Source organism: Haplochromis burtoni, unplaced genomic scaffold (genome assembly GCF_018398535.1).
Source record: "Haplochromis burtoni strain Fernald_Lab_line unplaced genomic scaffold, NCSU_Asbu1 Contig_191, whole genome shotgun sequence".
Classification (NCBI taxonomy): Eukaryota; Metazoa; Chordata; class Actinopteri; order Cichliformes; family Cichlidae; genus Haplochromis; species Haplochromis burtoni.
Genome location: NW_024582552.1, coordinates 963551 through 984193, shown reverse-complemented (window position 1 = coordinate 984193; position 20643 = coordinate 963551). Strand labels below are relative to the sequence as shown.

The 20643-nt window shown below is 41.8% G+C and overlaps 1 protein-coding gene and 1 non-coding gene across 4 annotated transcripts; one reads left to right on the top strand and one right to left on the bottom strand.

The window, feature by feature from the left end:
• The first annotated feature begins 36 nt into the window (after window positions 1–36).
• Window positions 37–20219, top strand: gatb (glutamyl-tRNA(Gln) amidotransferase, subunit B). Of its 3 annotated transcripts, none has more exons than XM_005935043.3 (13): window positions 38–219; window positions 3595–3748; window positions 3823–3936; window positions 8446–8644; window positions 9210–9332; window positions 9444–9557; window positions 12469–12553; window positions 13066–13110; window positions 13395–13587; window positions 13792–13925; window positions 19463–19541; window positions 19668–19802; window positions 19887–20219. In XM_005935043.3, the coding sequence occupies exons 1-13, from the start codon at window positions 74–76 to the stop codon at window positions 20010–20012; spliced, it is 1647 nt and encodes a 548-aa protein (XP_005935105.1). In that variant the 5' UTR covers window positions 38–73; the 3' UTR covers window positions 20013–20219. The 3 variants fall into 3 exon arrangements, with proteins under 3 accessions (XP_005935106.1, XP_005935105.1, XP_042081924.1); XM_042225990.1 differs by lacking the exon at window positions 38–219 and adding an exon at window positions 2753–2883; XM_005935044.2 differs by lacking the exon at window positions 3823–3936 and having other exon boundaries at window positions 37–219.
• Window positions 571–642, bottom strand: trnam-cau. The gene has a single exon. It is a non-coding gene; the product is annotated as a tRNA-Met (tRNA).
• Window positions 20220–20643: the final 424 nt, after the last annotated feature.

The following is a 20643-nucleotide window of genomic DNA, read 5'->3' as shown; positions in this document are numbered from 1 at the left end:
GGCGTAGGCCTATATACTAACTGCTACTTAAAAAAACTACAATTCCCGTGTTTGTCAGAGCAGCGACACCAACATGGCTGCCTCCTGTGTTGCAGCAAGTGAGCTGCTCAATAATATAAAACAAATATCAGCCTTGCGTCCAAAGGCTTCGTACGCAGTTAGGGCCGTGAGCACCACAAGCCCACAGTGCCACGCTCAACTCCCGCAGAGGGCACGAAGGTAAGAAAGGGTGCTGGGTTATTGTGTGTGCGTGTGTTTATCGTCTCTGACCTGCAGGTTAATCTGCATGTTGCCTTGGTGTTGAGCTATAATAATACCTATTTAGGGTCTTCTTATTAACAGCAGCCGGGTGAGAAAAGTCATTAACGGCGGCCTCCACTTCTCAGCCTGGTGAAAAACACTGCAGACAAAAGAACATTACTGCGTATGCGACATGGTTCGCGATTTCATCAACAAAATACGCCCTGAACATTATGCATTCTTGTGGTCGAACAGCTTAATATACGTTTATTAGTCTTTTAAACGGCATTTGGAGTATAAGCTTTATCTTGTGGCTCGGTTAAAAACAGTTAGCAGAGGATGGTTTCGATCCATCGACCTCTGGGTTATGGGCCCAGCACGCTTCCGCTGCGCCACTCTGCTGTGGAGTTATGAAGGTGATACAAATCTAGTGGCTGAGCTAACGGGGCAAAGATTTTCTTAGGGCTTGACCTAAGATAGATGAGGAATAATAAAGGAGAGAAAATGGATGAAAATCAGTAGAAGCAAGATAGAACGTGTGCATGGAAATGAGGTACAGCAGGTGCAACAGTAAAGCTGCAGGAAGCAGAGGTAAAGAAGTTGGGGTCAACCAAAGCAAAGGACAACGCTCAAAAGAGGTGAAGAAAAAAGTGCAGGCAGGGTGGAGCAGCGGAGATTAGTGTCAAGAAGGGATTTATGACACAAGGATAGCAGCAAGATGGTAGTGGGATGTATGATGTATGGTTTAGAGATGGTGTCATTGACAAAAAGACAGGAAGCTGAGCTGGAGGTGTTTAGATTTCCTTTGTGAGTAACCAGAACGGACTGTATTAGAAATAAGTTCATCAGAGTGACAGTTCAAGTTTTACCATTTTGGAGACAAAGTTTCAGAGTCAGTTCAGAGGTGGTTTAGATGTGTACAGAGTGGCCAAGATAGTGGATACAATGGACAAAGGATGTTAAAGATGGAGCTGCCAGGCACGGCAACAGAGAAGATTCATGGAGGTAGAGGAGGACATGCTGAGGGTTGTTGTGAATTTGTTAAAAAGTTTGTTAAAAAACTACCATCATAGTTTCAGTTTAGGTATGGTTATGTACCAGATTTTTACTACTTCCTGGATACTCAACCGGTTGCCTTGGAGCAAAAAAAAAAAAAGTCATGTTACTTTTATTCTACTTAAGTAGTTCAGTTTCATGTGGCTTTATGCTTCTAGCCCAATTTAAAATTAGTTATTTTTCTTTTTACTCTGTTTTATGTGAAATCTATAGAGCAGCTAAGGAAAAAGCACACATTGTGTGTCCATATTAGATAAAGGATGTTGAATATGGAGGGAGACTACAGAGAAAATTCATGGGTGTAATGAAGGAGGACATTTAGAGACCTGGTGATACCAGGGGGTGCCTTTTGCTAAGGCGATGTTGTCTTTATCAGTTTTATTTAGCTTTTCAAAGGGTTAAGGCAACAGTACAGACAGCAGTCTCTGTGCTTTTGTCCATAGAGTCACTCGAAGAGACAAGCTATCCATCTGCCATGGTCACAGGATGCCGTTAGAACACTGTAATAACAGATGACGTCAACGTGTGGTGCAATGTGAAAGATTACACGGAGACAGAATAAGACAATATGGAGCCTTTCATTCAGGATGCTCACCAAGCCTCTTACATCTGTGGCAGAAATCATGTTACTGTCGTGCAGTGTATCATACATCAAATGCAGTCTGTGTCTGAATAACAGGATGCCACGAGTTAAACAGATTAATGCAGACAGACATTTTAAGCTTTTCATCTCTGAAGAGTGCTTTAGGATTGCGTGCATGTTTCAGCTGATAGAAACTACACAATATCAGTCCACTATGTACCAGTCATACTCCTTTAGGATATTAAATCAAGGCTACAACATAATGCAATTTAAATAACTACTGTATTATTATAGGGTCTTTACTTTAGTATAAGCACCTTAAGGCAATTGTGGTTGTGGTTTGGCACTACATAAGCAAAACTGAATTGAATTGAATTGAACATCAAAGTGCCACCTGAGTAGAACATCTGTTGCAGACACTAAGCTTTCCTACTAGTTTTTCTCAGTGGTCACAGACATAACTGTGGCTGCAATTCTTTTTGCTTGAATCTAGATACAAGCAAAAAGCGGCTATTTTTTATTTATTTATTTATTTATTTATTTATTTTACTTCTCATCCATAAATAATCTGCTCTTTCACGTGATTCAGTTTATTTTGAAAAGTCTCAACAGGATCTTGAGCTTTATTGTGAAAGGTTTATGTGGAACATAAACAAGCGGACACGCGAAGGTGTTACCGTCGTTGTTGCTAACCACAACGCATAAAAACAGGCGCTTGTCCGTCCGTAGTGTGGTTATATTACATATAAGAGAAAGAGATAACTTTAAGAAATTAATATAGCCACTACAGTGACCATCAAAACGATGAAAAAAAATTGCCGTAAACAGTTGTGGTCATCCGATATATATAGTTATATCGAACAGCTCTAAAGAAGATTATTATTTACTCTCTCTGTTAGGATTATATTTCATTTAGATGATTGTTAAAAAAAAAAAAATCCTCAGTGCCTGAAAGTGAGCTTAACTTTCATATTGTCAGGACACCACGACACTACCAAGAAACTGTAAGTGGGACCAGAAGTGGAAACACTAACTTTTCAAAAGCAAAGCCAGAAACTGAACAGCTGTTTTGACTCGTGCTGTGCCGTTCATTCATCTTTGAGTCTGTTATGGCGTTTTTCAAGTTTTTATTAATGAACTGAGAAAGTGTAGTTTCATAAAGTTGTGTCATTTGCAGCCTACCTGCATTTGTTCCTGTGGGCCACATAGTAGGTCAGAATAAAGTTTTTAGGGCTTAAGTTAAGTTATAGTCTCCAAGCCCAGCCTCTGGGCTGTAAACAAAACAAAACACAGGTTTCTGCATACATTATTGAATGCAGAATTTATTAAAGCAGAATATGAACTGACAGAATAAGGCCTTTCAAGGTGAAAGGTCCCAGTGTCTGAACGTAGTTTCAGAGCCATATGGGAAGATGTCCTTGCAAACTCTTTGGAAAAGGACAAAAACGTCTTCATTTTCTTCTTCTTCTACTTCTTTTGTGCTTTTGCTTCCTTTGTGAGAAAACAGTGTACATCAAAAGCGCTGCCAATTATAAAGTGTAATTGTAGGCATCTAAACACACTTCAAACCCATAACCCGCACGAAATTTGCTCATTTCCTTAACACCTCAAAGCCAGATTGTATTTTCCTTTGCCATAGTACACAAATACAGCCCACCTGTGTAGTTGAATTTTCTTTCATGTTTTTTGTTTCTGTTTCATGTTTTTTGTCTCAGTGCTCCCCAGCAGCTGGTCGGCGTGGTGGGTTTGGAAATTCATGCTCAGATTAACTCCAGTACCAAGCTGTTCTCTGGCGCTCCGGTTCGCTTCTCGGCTCCTCCGAATTCCCTGGTGTCATTCTTCGATGCATCCTTACCCGGCACATTACCTGTAAGTTATGCTTCATGTGATTAGAATAAACGTAACCTGTCAATCTTAGATCATCTGTCCCCGTGTGTCCCCAGGTCCTGAACAAGCGCTGCGTCGAAGCAGCGGTGATGACAGGACTGGCTCTTAACTGCGCCGTAAATAGGAAGTCGCTTTTTGACAGGAAACACTACTTTTACGCTGACCTCCCTGTAAGTTCTCGTTTTCCTGTCCTCGGTTGTCACTTTCTGTGCAGCATCTATGGATCGGTGGGAAGGAGAGTGATAGCACAGGAGACAGGGGTTATCTAAGAGACAGGACTCATTATCATCCTCCACGCTGCTTCCTTGCTTTGACTTTTATGCAAGCTGTGCTCATCTGCTTCCCGCCTTTCCATCACAACTGTTCCGGTGAACTCTCCCAGCCGTGAGCTCTAATTTAAATGGTGAGCAAGTCTTGCAGAAGAAGCAAAAAGGCAGTGTTTTCCTCACATACACAGAAAGATAACACTGAAAATGACCAGTGCTTTTAACTTGCCAGCTCATTTCCTTCAGTTCACTTTAATTTTTTTATTATCCACAGGTCATTGCCTCCTCCATGCTGTTAATTTTGTGCTTGCTCTCTTTTATTTACTTAATTTCAGTCATTATCAGAATTGGAAAAACCAAACATAAAGTAACTGGATGGAACTGCACAGATTCACAACTTATCATATTAACTGTGAGCTAATATTATAAATTGTAAATTAAATAGTGAAAGTAAAATAGTTGGGTGAGCAGAGGCTGAATGATCTCCAGTCATTAACCAATAATGGGCTCTATTTGGATATTGGCTGCCGGCCATTTTCTTAAAGTGGATGTTTGTGTTTTGTAATGTTGGCTATCGCACTCTTAATTGAAACTATCCATATGGTTACTGTTGAATACCCCCTTTTAAAGCAGCAGAACGGATCCAGCCAAACCAAAACTTGTAGCAGTGTAAAGTTCGAGTGTGTGCTAAACTCATAGAGTGTATGTAAAGAAAAAAAATGGACAAAGCCATTGTGATGTCAGCCATAGGTTTCTGAAGCTCTGCTTGGAGATTTTGTTAGCATCATATCATGTTGCTGGTTTGAAGCCCATATTCGAAGGAGAGAGTAGAGTGCTAAGCATCTCACAAACAGAACCACAGATACCTGCTAAGCATAATACAAAAGTTACTAGATTTTGACCCACCAAAACTGGTGGTCAGAAAATTGCATTTAAAACATGCCAGTAGAGATCAACACCACAAATGCAGCCAAGAGATGCAATTCAGTAACCAGGACTTTCAAAGGTGTTGCCAAACAGCATCCCGCTGCAAAGCCAACACACTCCTAATTTAACTTTTAAGACCCAAGATGCTTAAACTCCCTTCACTTGGTGCAGTAATTGCTCCATGACCTGGAATACGCACTCAGACTTGGATGTGCTAATTCTCATCTCATCTGCACTTTTTAAATCACTGGGGATTGGCTTTAAAAAAGAAAAGAAGAATGCACCGAATGGGAAAAGAAGAAAACAAAAGTGACAAGGCCTTTGTGACTGCAGGCTCTAATGTTATAGTTGGCTGCTGAATGTCTATATGCTGTGGTGTGTATCAACATGAAAATTCATGCATAAATAGAAAAACAGAGAAAAAAAAACTTATCTTGAAGTGAGAGAAGAAAAACTAATAAGTGAATGTTGAATTAAACATATTATTTAAAATTTAAAAAAAAAACAGGACATGTAAGAGAGAACATGAAAGAAGGGAAGGAGGATTGCTAAACGTCCCCAGCAGGCATGGCCCCCACAGGAGTAGGTCACAGGGGGCCAGGGCATGCAGTATTTAAATATCTAACGGCAGGATGTATAAGCTGAATAGTAGCAATACTGGAAGAGATACCCCAACCTCCCAAAAAACCCTCTTTAACGGTGATATTTCCATTAAACTGTCTTGCCCAAGTCATATTCACTTTGCTTTCTGTAATGGAGTGCTTGCATGGAAAGGTTTCTCAACCCTTCAGTAGCCCTGGGGTAATTTTACTGCCATTATAAATGACATTTTAAGGCTTGGGTGGAACAGACAAAATGTCATGGGAGCTCTACAGTGACTTAGCCAACAGAGACCTCCTGCTAATAAATCTAGAAATTTCTCAAAAGAAAGGTGTAAGAGAATTTTACTTTTCAAGTTTGTTTTCAAAGTGTAGCCAGCCCTGATAAGACATTTTGCTAACAGAGCTTTGGGCAAAGTAATGAAGAGGGTAATTATGGACTAAATAAAAGTTTCATTTTCTTTGGAGTGTACCATATTTCAATGAAACTGCTCAAAGAAGTTCATTATGGAGAGTACTTTCTTGAAGTAGCAAGCAAAAAACAAAAAACTTTAGCTGGTGGTTTTATTTATTTACTTTCTCATCTAACTTGACTTTATTGTGAGCAGATGTGACTGCATAAGCATGATGAAGAACATCCATTATATGCAGATCTTTACAGATTGACGTTCTCCCGTTTAATTTTAGGGGAATTACTGATTTTGTGGCAGCAGTGCACATTTTCACTGTTGTAAATGATACATTGTCTCCTCTCAAAGTTCATCAATCTTCCAGCAAAATCCCCTCCAGAAGCGCGGGGATTATTGTTGGGCTCCTCTCGCTTCCTTGCATGTTTGTAGAACTTTACATCATCTCCTTTGGATTCATCCTCAACACACACGGCAGGATTAAGATTATTATTTTTCTTTTGAGAACTCGTGCCAGTAGGTTTTATCCCAAAGCCTTATTGATGTTTTAAATACCTAGTGTAGTCTGCTTTATAATCACTTGGTTTCCATTACTCTCACAGCTGCTTAAAGAGGGTGGTCTGTCTCAGTGAAGCAGCTTGATAATCTCAGAGTCAGAGTGGCTTTAATTATGCAGATGATGGAATATTCTTCACATTCGACCAAAAGTTTGAGTGCAGTCTGTGCTCGTAAAAACCAAACGTGGAACAGGATCGAGGGAGAAATTATCCCGCCCTTGAAAAATACATTTGTAAATTGCATTGTACATTATTGATATGTTCCAGTAGAAATCCCTGATTGCATTTTGTAAAACACCACAGTTGCTCATTAAATGATTAATGCCGCTGTCCGAGCAGCATTCCTTCATTGAATTGAAATGGCAGGCAAGGCACATATATAAAGTTTTTAACAGCCCTTTAATAACATGCCTCAGCAGCTCCACGCTCATCTAAATAATTACAATTTCCTTGAGATATTAAGTTTCCAAATAAACAGACATGGCCTGGCCATTGAAGCTTTGACTTGTGTTTAATGAGAGAAATGAAATGTCTTTGTGACCTCGGCGGGGTAGCCGAGGAAAAACATCGGTGTGCAGGGGCGAGGAATTAGACGACCGACTGAGTCTTGTTTGTTTAGACTTTGGAATGAGTCAGAAAATGACTCAGGGGCTCACAATGTGGAAAAGAGTTGAAAGTGTGTGTGCGCGCGTTTGATCCTGCTTGAAACGGCGTGTGAGCAGACATGCATCTGTACGAGTCTCAGGAAGCGCTCATTAGGGCTCCGTGTTCTGTCACAGAGTAATTGCGAAAGCTTAATGTGGGTACAAGAATGCTGTTAACAGCAAACATGGCTCATCCAAAAAGCAGCTGATTTATTATGCAGGAAATGTAAATGGTCTCCACTTATTCAGATGCTCCCTAATGTCAGTAGTTGGTTGCACTTTCACCTGCAGAAATTGTCATTTTCAATGACCAGAGACAAAACTCGTGAAAGGATTAAGTGGGAAAGGGGGGGATTTCTGATGAGCTGCAACGGTAGTCACAAAATCTTGCAGATTTACAGATCAAATCCACCAAGAGGAGCAGAAGTTGAAAAAGAACATCCCCAGGAATCTTGTGTTGTTTTCTTCCTGTTTCTTTTAAAAGGAGGAGTTGTGGAGGTGATTGATTGTGTCGATCAGGCGCATTGTACAAAAAGCCAGTGACTAACAGCCCCCCCCAATCTCTTCTCCCACGTCCTCAGTCTCCTTAGCATAAGTGTGATTAATGTTTAGGTCTTGTGATGTGGTTGCCGTGGTAACGTCGAAATTAATACTCGGGGCAGCAGGTTCTTGTAGGAATAGAGGAGCTCATGAAATATTGTGCTTTTGTGAGCAGAAACCTTGAGTGAAATGCCAGCTCCTCCTGCATTATGACAGCCAAGCCGATCGCCGTGTCTAACTGACGCTCCCCGCCAGACCTTTACACGCAGCCATGACGCTGCAAAAACTCTACTGCAAGACTTCACGAAACAGTCTTTCTTCTATAATTAAAAGGATGTATTGGTTAAACAAAGTGAAGGATCATTTCTTCATTCAGTTAAAGAGGAGATGAAATTCCTATTTTAAACACATATACACTCACTGACAATTTATTAGGTATGCCTTGCTAGTACTGGATTGGACCCTTTTTTGCCTTTAGAGCTGCTTTAATTCTTCATGGCACCAGTTCAACAAGGTGCCGGAAACATTCCTCAGAGATATGTGGGCCATATTGGCATTTAACAAACCAGTCTTCAACCAACCAGCTATCCAGCACTCATATATTTCACTATACTTTAATTCACATAGCAGCTAACATAATAATTATAGGACATGTCTTTTAATCACGTAGTAAGTTGGGGCATGTTTTCAGGTTCTATTTTTTTATTGAATTTTTTTGTATTGTATTTTCTTGTTTTAGGCTGGATACCAGATCACTCAACAACGTTTGCCAATCGCAGTAGATGGCGTGCTTACTTACAGCCTCCTTGGAGGGAAAAAGAGGAACCAGGTGATGAGAAAAAATGTGACCATCAAACAGATTCAGCTGGAACAGGACAGCGGCAAGAGTCTCCACGATGACGTCCGCAGCCAGACACTCATAGACCTCAACAGAGCAGGTAGCAATACAGAGGAAGAGTCTGCTCAATGGAAAAAAAATCAATGATAAATCAGTCCTGCTCATCTGTCTTGTACATCCAATAGTGGCAGCTTATTCCTGTGATTCTCCTGATGCCATTTAAAAGCCGTCACTGAGCTAAACTGGTCTTTGCTTGATTTATTTTTATCAAGAACTACAGCTAAAAAAAATGGACACCGGCAAATACTGTATTTACTGCATATTTACTACTCATTGATTAGCTGTTTACTCCGCCACTGAACTGGTATTTAAAAGTCACTGGAAGAAAAACCTCAGAGTTATAATGTGTCAGAGGCCTGAGGGCTGCCAGCGTGTAGCAGCAGGTGTTTGGCAGTTGACTTTCCTAAACCATCTTTTGATTAAGAAATTAAACTATTTTTAAGAAGATGTTTTTATGATTGACAGACAGCAGCAGCAGCTGGAAAAGTCATAGAATTCCAGTGATAATGTTTTGATTTTTAAAAACTAATATTAGGTTCATCAACAAAGCAAGGGTTTATCACTGAGCTTCAGACCCTTGAGATGTGAAACGTTGCTGTCTTCAGGTGTAGGTCTGATGGAGCTGGTGATGGAGCCAGACATGAGCTGTGGAGAGGAGGCTGCTGCAGCTGTCAGAGAGCTGCAGCTCATCCTGCAAGCTCTAGGCACCTGTCAAGGCAACATGTCTGGTATGGAAATCACTCTCTGTCTCTCTCCTTTTCTCGTGCTTCCAAGCTGCCACACTTCTAAACCTAAACTTAACTCTCTCCGCGTGCATCTATTTACCTCTTTTTGCTCAGAGGGGCAGCTGAGAGTGGATGCCAATGTCTCGGTGCACAGACCCGGAGAGCCACTGGGCGTCAGGACAGAGGTGAAGAACATCAACAGCATTCGATACCTTGCCAGAGCTATAGGTAAGCACCGATAAAAAGTTTGAGACTCAGTAGCAAGGATAGCAGAAAGCGCCTCAGGCATTTATTCATTTATTTTTTGAATTTACTTTATCTGAAAGGGTCTTAACTGCACGCATGATTGCTCACACATTTTAGTCCATTTTTAGTTGACATTTAAACAGGTCATGTTCAGATGAAATGGTGTTTCAGAGTTTTGCGTTTTGTGGTAGCTGCATCTACCAGCTTGTGGTAATATTGTCCAGGTCAAGATGTCTTGTGCCTACGATATGTTGAGCTGATTTTGACACACGCTGTAGTGCAGCTATTCTATTGTAATACTTCACAGTTGGTTACTATGCTCTCCACAGTGCTGCTGTACTTTGATTATGGCTCTTGTATTAAAAGCGGAGGTAAAATGAACAAGCTGTCAGTGTTTTCTTCTTCAGATTGCACGAGTTTTTAGGACAGTTATTAAGTTGCTGAACTATTGACATGACATATGTAGCAGATGTTCTATAGATTGGCTTTATTAGCCAAAAATCCAAAACTTGGAAGCTGACTCTCAAATTTTTACACTTACATTTCCTTTACAACCAATCAATCAATCAATCAAGTAAAATCACTTCTATTTTTACATCCCTGTGTCACAAATATTAAACATTTGCTGAATGTTCCCTTGATCATAATAAAATAGCGTGGGTGCAAACTTCACCCATGCTTGGTGGAGGAATACAATCTAGACAGTTTTTCATTTGCCAAAGATGAATAAGAGAATTAAGAGGCAGCATCCAAGAACTTTGTACAGATAGTTTTGGAGGTACAGAGATGTTTAGGAGAGAGAACAATGCACTTTTTATTCAGACTGATTAACACAGTGCTGGAGAACGAGAGGATGCTTGAGGAATGAGGAAGAAGCACACTGATACCAATTTTCAAGAACAAGGGTGATGTGCAGAGCTTTAGTCACCAAAAAGGGATAACTTGATGAGCCATACCATGAAGTTATAGGAAAGAGTTATTGAAGGAAGGCTAAGAAGTGAGGTGACGATCAGTGAGCAGCAGTATGGCTTCATGCACAGAAAGGGCTCTACAGATGATATGTTTGCTTTGAGCAGGTTGATGGAGAAGGATGGAGAATTCAGAAGGAGTTGCACTGAGGTCTTTGTGGACCTAGAGAAAGCATATGATAGGATGCCAAGAGAGGAGCTGTGGAAGTGCATGAGGAACTCAGGAATGGCAGAAAACTGAGGGTGGTACAGGACATTTATGAGTACAGAGTGGTGAGGTGTGCAGTAGGAGTGACTGATGGGTTCAAGATTGAGGTAAGTCTACTCTGAGCCCCTTCTTGTTTGCAGTGTTGATGGACAGGTTGGCAGATGAGATCAGGCAGGAGACTCTGTGGACTATGATGTTTGCAGACAACATTGCAGGTGGAAGAGAGGCTGGAAAGGTGAAGGTGTACTCTGGGGAGCAGAGCAATGAAAGTCAGTAGAAGCAAAAGAGAATACATGTGCATGTGAGTGAGAAGGGGGCAGAGGTAACACAAAGCTGCAAGGAGTAAAGGTAGAAGAGTTTAAATATGTTGGGTCAACCATGCAAAGCAAAGGACAGCACACAAGAGAGGTGATTTTTGGACCCAAGGATAGCAGCAAGAGTGAAAGGCAAAGTTTATGAAATGGCAGTAAGAGGGAGATGGTGGCACTGACAAAAAGACAGGAGGCCGAGCTGGAGATGGCAGAGTTGAAGATGTTTATTTGTCATTAGGAGTGACCAAAGCCGCCGGGATTAGAAATGAGTACATCAGGTTGATCAGTCTGGAGACAAGGTTAGAGAGGCAAGGTTGAGAAAGTGGATATAATGGATAGGGGATGTTGAAGACATCAACCAGGCAAGAGGGAAAGAGGAAGACCACAGAGAAGATTCATTGAGGTCATGAAGGATGACATGCATAGGGTTGGTGTGTCAGAGGAAGCTGCCAGAAAGAGAGTGAGATGGAGGCAGATGGTTCCCTCTGCTGACCCCTAAATGGAGCAGCTGAAAGAAGCAAAGTTGGGATAAAAAGTTTTAACTTTTGTCATTTTTAATCTGACTAGCAGCTCTATGAAAACATAATTGTCATGCTGCATTTATTAATTAAATCCATGAACTAAATATTTGTACCAGATTATTACTTGGTTGAACCCCTAACTTCCCGTAGTCTCCAATCAGTCTGGTTACCTTGGTTACCTTTGCAAGCTCCTTTGACTTGGAAGGAATAAATCTCGTTACTTTGACTCCAATATTTCCCTTTCATGAGGCTTTATACATTCCTCTTTTTCATTTGATAGCTATAGAAAAGCAAAGAAAAAGCATGCGTAGTGTGACATAACCATCATATTTTTACTATGTCAGTGCCTAGAAATAGACCCAGTTTAGTAAAAGCAAAATTGCTGGATTCATGAAGAGGCATTAAGACAGGAAGTATAGTTGAAACTGACAGTAACTTGTGAAGCGTACGTTTTTTGGACTGACAGCTATTCACAAACAATTAGCTGCGTGATAGCAGCATGTGATGATTAACTGACTTCTTGCAGCTGTTCATAGATTTTGTGTCAGCTATAACTTTGCTGATTTTTAACTGAGCTTCACTTCAAACAAGCTAGTAGTCTCAGAAAATTTCAGTACTTGAGATGCAGGTTTTGGAAGTGCGTTTTGGCATATAGCAGCGCTGTGCTTCAGTTATTTATCAATTAAGTTGTTTCACATTTACTCTGCGGCTGAACTGATATTTAAAAGTCACAGGGAAAACAAAAGGCTGTTTATCAGAGTTATAATGTGGCAGCACTCAGAGAGTCAACGATCACCGGCGTATAACAGCAGGTGTTTGGCATTTAGCACCAAATTATATTTGCGGTTCTGTATTTGTGTTCATGTTCTCCTTGATATTCATCAGACTATGAGATCCAGAGACAGATTGATGTCCTGCAGAGAGGAGGGACGGTGCAAAACGAGACCCGGGCGTATGATTCCAAATCAGGGTAAGAGGATGAAAAAGCAGCGTCTTCATGCCAAGATGTAACCGCTACAGCACCCTGTGACTGGGATCTCTGCCTGCTTCATTAGTCGTGAGCTTTGCTGAGGACGAACCATCATGGTAATGATGATGAATAGAGCCATTTGGATGCTGCCGTCGTTCTGTGTTATCTGTGAGCTATGTGCTACTCACAAGCTTATGAGCTCACAGAATAAGGCAGCTGAGGCCTTGATCATCCTCTGGTACCTCCCTCCCATGAGGTCTTGTATATCCGAGGTACATGGTGAAGCATGCTAAACAGTGTGGGGTGATGACCTGTGGGTCTTTCTTCTCATTTCTGTGAAAGTGGTCACAGATCTGATGCCACTAGTTTGAAGAAAAGCAGGCTCACTGAAAGGGATCCCCACACATATGTTCATTCTTTGTTTTGAGTATTTTCATGTTTGTTTGATCTTCTCATCAAGAGAAACAAACATATTGAGTTATCATTTCTGATACTGCCACCTTGTCTTCTAGGGAGACTCTACCTATGAGGGACAAAGAGGGTCTTCAGGATTACAGGTGAGTGTAAGTTCATATTGTAAGTGTTTATAAAATCAGAGAAAGATCCTCTTACTGGGGTCTGGAGATTGACAGGTAGCTAAACAGACCTCACCTAAAGTGTGAACAGACGAAGAATGTGTTGTAGTTTAGGTAGGGGAATGATTGACAGGTTCAAGGCTGATGGAGTCGAATGATCAGGTGGCCAAGTGACAGCACAAGACGACTTTTTTTTCCCCAAACTTACCCGTACTGCTGATAAAACATTGTTCCCTGTTTTCACTCACCCCTCCTGCCTTTTTCAGGTTTATGCCAGAGCCCAACCTGCCCCCTCTGATTCTGTATGAGGATAATGCATCACTGCCCACTGGCATTGATGCGTGCCAGGTGGTAGTGGTGCAGAAGATAAAGGAAGGGCTGCCAGAGCTACCAAGTGTCAAAAGAGACAGGCTGGTGCAAACGTACGGCATCCTACCTGAGCACAGCTTCACTCTGGTGGTGAGTTTCTGAGTGGGAGAAACTGGGTGAAACCAGCCAGTGGGAGGAAGGGTAGTTCTTTCCTTTAAAAGCCAGTTGATCAGGTCTTACTTGTGTAGCTTGCTGGACTTTAACAGGATGTAGTTGTATACTGATGAGCTCTGCTTGTTTGATTCTAATTAGATTATATGTTTGTGAAGGAATCACTTTTTTATGTCAATGTAGAATGAAGATGGGTTGGTGGACTACTTTGAGGCTGTTTTAAAGGCAACCAAGAAGGAGCCAAGGAAGGTGATTGGCTGGGTAACAAATGAGCTGCTGGGTCACCTCAAACAGCAAGACATGAGTGTGTGGCAAAGGTGAGACACAGACACATAAACATGCTCCAAGTTCCAGGATGAGCATTTATCTAACCGCCAGGTAAAGACTTGGGGTCTCATGGGTGGCATGGTGGTGCAGTGGTTAGCACTGTTGCCTCACAGTAGCAAAGTCCCTTTTTTTTTTTTTTTTTTAACCTCCTAGTTGGCTGTTGGGATTTCCACATTCTTCCTGTGACTGAATGAGTGAACCAGTCCTTTCTGTTCCACCTTTTCATTAGACCCTGAAGCACCCAGTCTGTTTCAGACTGAAAACTACTAAATAAAAGAAATAAACTGGATTTTGAGTGTCAGGAAACTCATGTAAAGAAAAAATAAGAATATTCTGAATGTTTGCAGTGCATTGAGATCTAAGAAATTGATTCTTTGTTACAAATAAATTCCACTAGACATCTTTGTGGGGACCCGAAATTGGAACGTTACTATATTTGTGGGGACCAGCAGTCACTTAGGAGGACAAAAGTGCCTGTCCTCACGAGTTTGAAGGCATTTTTCAGACTCAAAATGTGGTTTTAGTGTCAGGGTTACAATTAGGTTAGGCATTCATTTTTGATGGTTAGGGTTAGGGTAAGCGGTAGGGTGTGTGTGTGTGTGTGTGTGTGTGTGTGTGTGTGTGTGTGTTGTGTGTCTGTGTGTGTGTGTGTGTGTGTGTGTGTGATAGGAAGTAACTCATCAACTGATAAACACATAGCTTTGAATAAGCTGATCATTGTAAGGCTCAAGTCAAACAGCTGATCCTAACAGCAGTGCAGTTGTTCAGAAAAAAACAAACGAACTGCTGATGCAGACTGTTGACTGATGCCACTAAAGCCAAAGTTATTGAACTAGTTACACCCTAGATGATTTGCACTGGATTAATGACCTTTCAGACCCACCCAAAAAAAGATGTTATCTTTGCGGTGGAGTGTTCTGAATGATGGCTTTTTTATGTTTATCTGAAAGGGAGAGCACTACAGCTTTAGATACATAAATAACTCTCATCCATAACTATACAACAGCAAGCTGGGATATTCATTAATTCTGTCAGTGAGAAAGCTTTTTGGAGAATTGCTTTTTGAAGGCTTGATCTCTCCCTAAATAAGAAAGCCTGTTAGCTTGAAGATCTTCTAAAACACTCTTGACATTAAAGAGATTTTGATTTGGTATGAAAAGAGTTGCCATGGTACCTTTTACACTTGAAACATTAAAGAAAAAAAAAACCACACGCACACACAGACAAAGGTACATTTCAGGCCACCAGCTATGAATAAATAACACCTGTTGTCTCCCACCGTTTCTGTTTATGGCACTGTGTGACGCTAAATGTCCGACACTAATTTCAGCGCTTTCAGTCTAGCAATTTTCCTACAGTGGCAGTTCAATAATTACTGCAGCTAAAAGAAAAATGAGGGCGGTCAAAGGCGTCTGAGCTGTTGGTCCAACTGAGATTAGCAATGGAGCACAATGATAATTTCTTTGAACTCATTAAAGGCCGGAGTCATTACACAACACATGAAGTTTAAGTAATGGACTGACGTCAGCATAGATGCTGTGTGAGCTTTGCTTTATCTGCCGTTGCCAGACTGTTGTGAAGCATTTGTGTGCGAATAAACTCCAAAGAAGCTCGTGTTTATTTATGCGTAACGTTGCACTGGCTTTGGTTGAAAGGAGGAGGGTTGAAGAAAAACAAAGAGTGGCAAGCGGTTTAGAAACTGAGTCATATAAGTACTTGGAGGAATATTTTGAGTCTTCGGAGCTAGGGAGGAAATAACCGGAAGTTGGTTAGCAAATAAAAGTTCTCCAAGTGTTACAGTAATGTCTGATGCATGACCTCTGCTGCCCTGTCAGGCCTGCCCGCATTTCCTCTCGCTCCTCTGGCTCTAAGCCATTGACTTGGATTAATGAAATGAGAAATTGGGAAGCATATTGGTGGGACAGCTAGAGAAGTGAAACTCCAGACATGTCATTAAGAGCTCATCCAGCTCAGACATGTCGCTCTCCCAGAACCCCCCCTCCCACCCACCAGGGAAACTGCTGGGGGCTGCCTGTGAGTGAAACTAAGTGGCATATTTGTGGCAGGATGGCGACAGCATGATGACAGAATTGTGAAATGTCTCACCAGGCCCACATGATGGTAATGTTAAAAATATGAAGATGTGAAAAAAAATATAATGAGGGTCCCCTATTTCGATCCCAGCTTCCTTTTTGGGGGGGTTTTGTCCCCAACAGCTGGATGAGCAAAAGTATCCCTTTATGTGAACCACCTAATTCATATGGGGAGATTATTGCTGAACTTAAATCTGAAGCTGAAGCTTCTGTTGTTACAAAAAGGTTTTTCAATTGAGTTGTCGTGAAATATTCAGGTTTCTTTCATTAAGTTTGCATAATTCTATCAAAAAAGAGAAGAAGAAGCAGCTCGAAGTGGCAGACTCTGGATGTATCAACTATTTATTGCATTACCTTTAGCTCTCTATTTTAACAGAATATTCACACCTTATTATTCTTTTCATCTCATCTGTTCATTCTTTGATTTCTGTTAACTTTTCAGCTGTGCTACCACTCTCACCCTTCATCCTCTGAATTATCATCTAGTTTAACATCATTTTCTGGATTCTGAAGAATCGACTTCATTGCTCACAAGGAGAGTTTTCTTGCTCACAGGCGGTCTATTATCAGATGTTTTCTTTTTCATCTTCAGTCCACTGGACTCGGCTGTTTTCTTATTCCTAACTCGAATGCTTGTCAAAAACCTACTGCTGTCCTTTTCACGTTCTCTTTGTAGTTTGTCTTGGCCCTGCCTTGGGTGATGGGGAAACAGCGACAGGAGACACAAAAGCTTAGTGCCTTCCTGAGTATTTGATCTTGCCGATACGTTCAGTGCGCTCATGTATATTTATATCCTGATCAGTTGTCCTCACAAGCCAAAAAGAAATATTACAAGATGAGGCGATGATGTGAATATTAGCCCTGCTGGATATATGAAATGATAAACACTACCTGATACTTTGGATAGAAGTATTAATCTGTCTACAGTGGGAAAAAAAAATATGTGTGTGTGTGTGTGTGTGTGTGTGTGTGTGTGTGTGTGTGTGTGTGTGTGTGTGTGTGTGTGTGTGGGGAAAATCCACTCCAGGATTATTGCATTTCATAAATGACATGGGTAGTAAACAGAGTCAAGGCTCCCAATAGGCGGCACCAGTCACCTGTGCTTTCTTGTGGAATGAGAGACCTAGAAGGCACGGCTCATTTTGCTCCATGTAGCATCTTAGCCCAATCTCTTCCCACAGCAGACGGATCCACTTATTTGATCTGCCATAGGTTTTACCCACGATGCCCTTCCTGATGCAACCCTCCAGGATTGAGATCAGCACTTGGAGCAGACTAGCTCGAGATGCCCTGAGGCTAGGTTTGTGCTTTCTCTCCCTGATTGGTGTGTAAAGTGAATGTGTTAATCACTTCACTGCATTTTTAAACAGTTATTCATAATTTTTGTTACTAAAAAACACGAGGGGTTCCCACAGGTGTTGATTCTTAACTTTAACTAATTCACTATAATATTGCCTGTAACATTTTCAGAGATGTATTCATTACTTTATAATTATTTTGACCATTTGCAAGACTTTTTTTTTTTTTTTTCTGGCTCTCGGAGGAGGCGGACGCACTTTTTCTCCTCTCCTCTCCCTTATCTTCCCTGCTTAGTTCTTATGTCCTTGTCTAGTCTCGTGTTTTTTGTATTACTTTCCCTGGAACACTCTCTCACAGTCTGTTTCTAAAACCTAAAGAGAATTATGGATTTGATCAACTGGTCTCTGAATGCTATTGACACCCTTTTCTCAACGAGAAGTCTGGGCTCGGGAGAGCCCGAGTGCCCTGGAGGGACTTTCCCTGCCGGATACACGATGGACGGGTGGCAGAAATGGAGGATCGTGTGCCTGGCGGGACTGTCGATCGAGGACGCTGAAGATATCTACCTATTCGGAACCATGATAACAGGGTTCGAACAACACCTCTGAGCGGAGTTGGATTACATCTTGGAACAGCTGACTGCGGTCGTGAGGTCTCAGAATCTGCTCTTTGAGCAAAAGAATGACAACACCACGAGAACTGAAGGTTAATAACATCATGGAGAAACTCGCGGTCTCCAACGGGAGATTGAGAGACCAGTGTGGAGTGTTAAAGAACAGCTTTGAAATTCTCATGAGTTGTTGCAAAAGAAAAATTACCATCATAATCCGGCTACCCCTTCGGCGCCAGCTGTGGGCTCAAGGCTGGAGCCGAACAAAAACTCCCTGATAACGACTGTGTTGAGTCTGTTCCTTCCCATTCCCTACAAGGCCACCTGGGTTGGCTGGAAGACTGTTTACTTAGCCTGGCAGGGCGAAGGACACTGTCTCAGCTGAACTATGGACACGCACACACATACATATACTGATACTGATAAGCACTCACTGACGCATCACCCTCCCTACCCCGGATCCAACGCCACCTCCAACGCTTACCTCCCCTCTGATGTGGACATCGGGTCAGCTGGAGGCGCAGTCGAAGATCAGTCCCAGATCAGATGTACACACTGGAACTCTTTCCCATGTTGCTTGTCTGCGTTTATTGTGCTATGGTGTGTTGATATCTGTGCATTCCTGTATTATCCTTTTGTGTTACACATTTCGATGTTTTTTTTCCTCGCTACCTAGCCTGACCTGTCTCCCCAATGTGATGTTTGTGTATTATATGTACGGTCGGCAAGGTCTGTCATCTCGGTTGTGGGCAAAAGACCTGCAACTGACAAATAAAGGCTATCTCATCTCATCACTTCAAGCTATTTAAAAATCTCTGCTTTTTATTCAGTTGATTGCAGTGCAGCAGTTGTCTTACAGATGTCTCTGAGGCTGACGGACAGCTTGGGAGTTTCATAATCCATTTTAGCTTTCTTTTTTATTTTGCTATTAAACCAAAAACGTGTGGCGGTTAACAATCACTGCCCTTGTTTATAACGACGAATACTTTTTCTAACAGATCATACATTTTAGTATTGCTGTGCTCCAGAAAACCCTGCACATATATTTCAGTGTCACTGGTTTGTGCTCGCAGCGTGGACCGAGTCGAATATTTCGCCGTGCTTGTCAGTCGCATAGCTGCATATGCAGCAACAGCAGCAACGGTTCGTTGCCCCCTGAGGAAAAATGGGTGATCTCATGACAGGTGGAGATGATGTGTCACAAACATATCAGAGTTTTTGTTGGTGCAAGTAATGCACACAATATAAGGGTACATTTTTATTGATGCAGAAAACTATTTTTCGGATGTGTCGGTCATGGATCGTAGACCTCTGGTGCTCCATGAAGCCCACTTTGGGAACGGCTGGCCTATGGAATAAACACGGAGGCAAGGAAAAGACAAAACATCGCAGGCAAATCACAAATGTTGATTGATTCTTTTGTCCTTTCGGTGCAATCCTCTCCCCATCTCTTCTACCATTTATATCACAAATTCAAGTCCATCTATTAAAGTGTGATTAAATTACCGCTTTAATTTGATTTTAGCCCAATCTCTCCTTCTGCCCTGGCGGAGCTGCTGGAGCTCCAGGAAACAGGACACATCTCCTCTTCAGTTGCCAAGCAGGTCAGTCAGCTACACAGACAATGCAATTATCTCCTTTCGGTCTGTCATTCAACACACGCAACCCAGCTACCGCTTGTTTGTATTCTGCTTCTCACCTGCGTTTCACGGGTTTCTCCGTGTTCTTAGGTGTTCCAGGAGATGTGGAGGTCACCAGGCAAGACAGCCCTGCAGATCACCCAAGAGCAGGACTTGGGGCTTGTTAGTGACACCGCACAGCTGCACATCATCTGCCAGAAGGTGGTGGACTCGCATCCAGATGAGGTCAGGGCTCACAATGTCGCGTGTAATCACGAGTGAAACATCTCAAAAACATGTCCAAAAATCCCTCTGTGTGCCTCTCTGCAGGTTCACGCGATCAGAAGCGGGAACAAAAAAGTTCTGAACAAGTTGATGGGTCTGGTTCAGAAAGAGACCAAAGGAAGAGCTGATCCAGTTCTGGTGAGGGCGATTCTACAGAAGAAGACCTCGTGAAGATCGCACTGTAGTGTGAGACGCAACTGCATCAGTCTGACAATAAGACATGTTAGAAAAATAAAAACTATTTTGGCCTAATGGAAAAATCAGGCCCCTATTCTTATTTTTGACTTTGACATTTTGTAAATATTGAAATCTATTCTCGTCTGTATTTATATGTTTGAGAAGTAATAAAGTTTTCAGACTGTGACTGTCTGTAGCGGAGGTGCATTGCCGTTCAGTTTGTTTTGCCAGTGAACAAACAGAATTTCGAATCTTTCTTAGGATGTCCACTCATGGTGATAAGATAGTCAAGGTGGCTTTTATGTGCAGTTCTTTTATTTAAATCTAGTAGTCATGGCCATCAGGGATGGCTGAAAAGCTGATCTTAAGTATTATTTCCCTTAAAGCGAATGTGTGTAATTCAGTTTAATTCGTTCCATATAACTTAATGTCCCATTTGGCTATTGCTATGTTGGCCATTATGGTCATTTGTGAGGCAGAAGATGAAACTGCTGACATGACATTCGCTGGCTTATTGAGAGGAGCTGAGAAAACCTGCCAGCTCAAGAATCCAGGAAGGATCCCAGTCTGAGAGCTCCCTCTGGTGGTTGTCTTAGTCACTGCTTGGAAATGGAAAATGTTTACT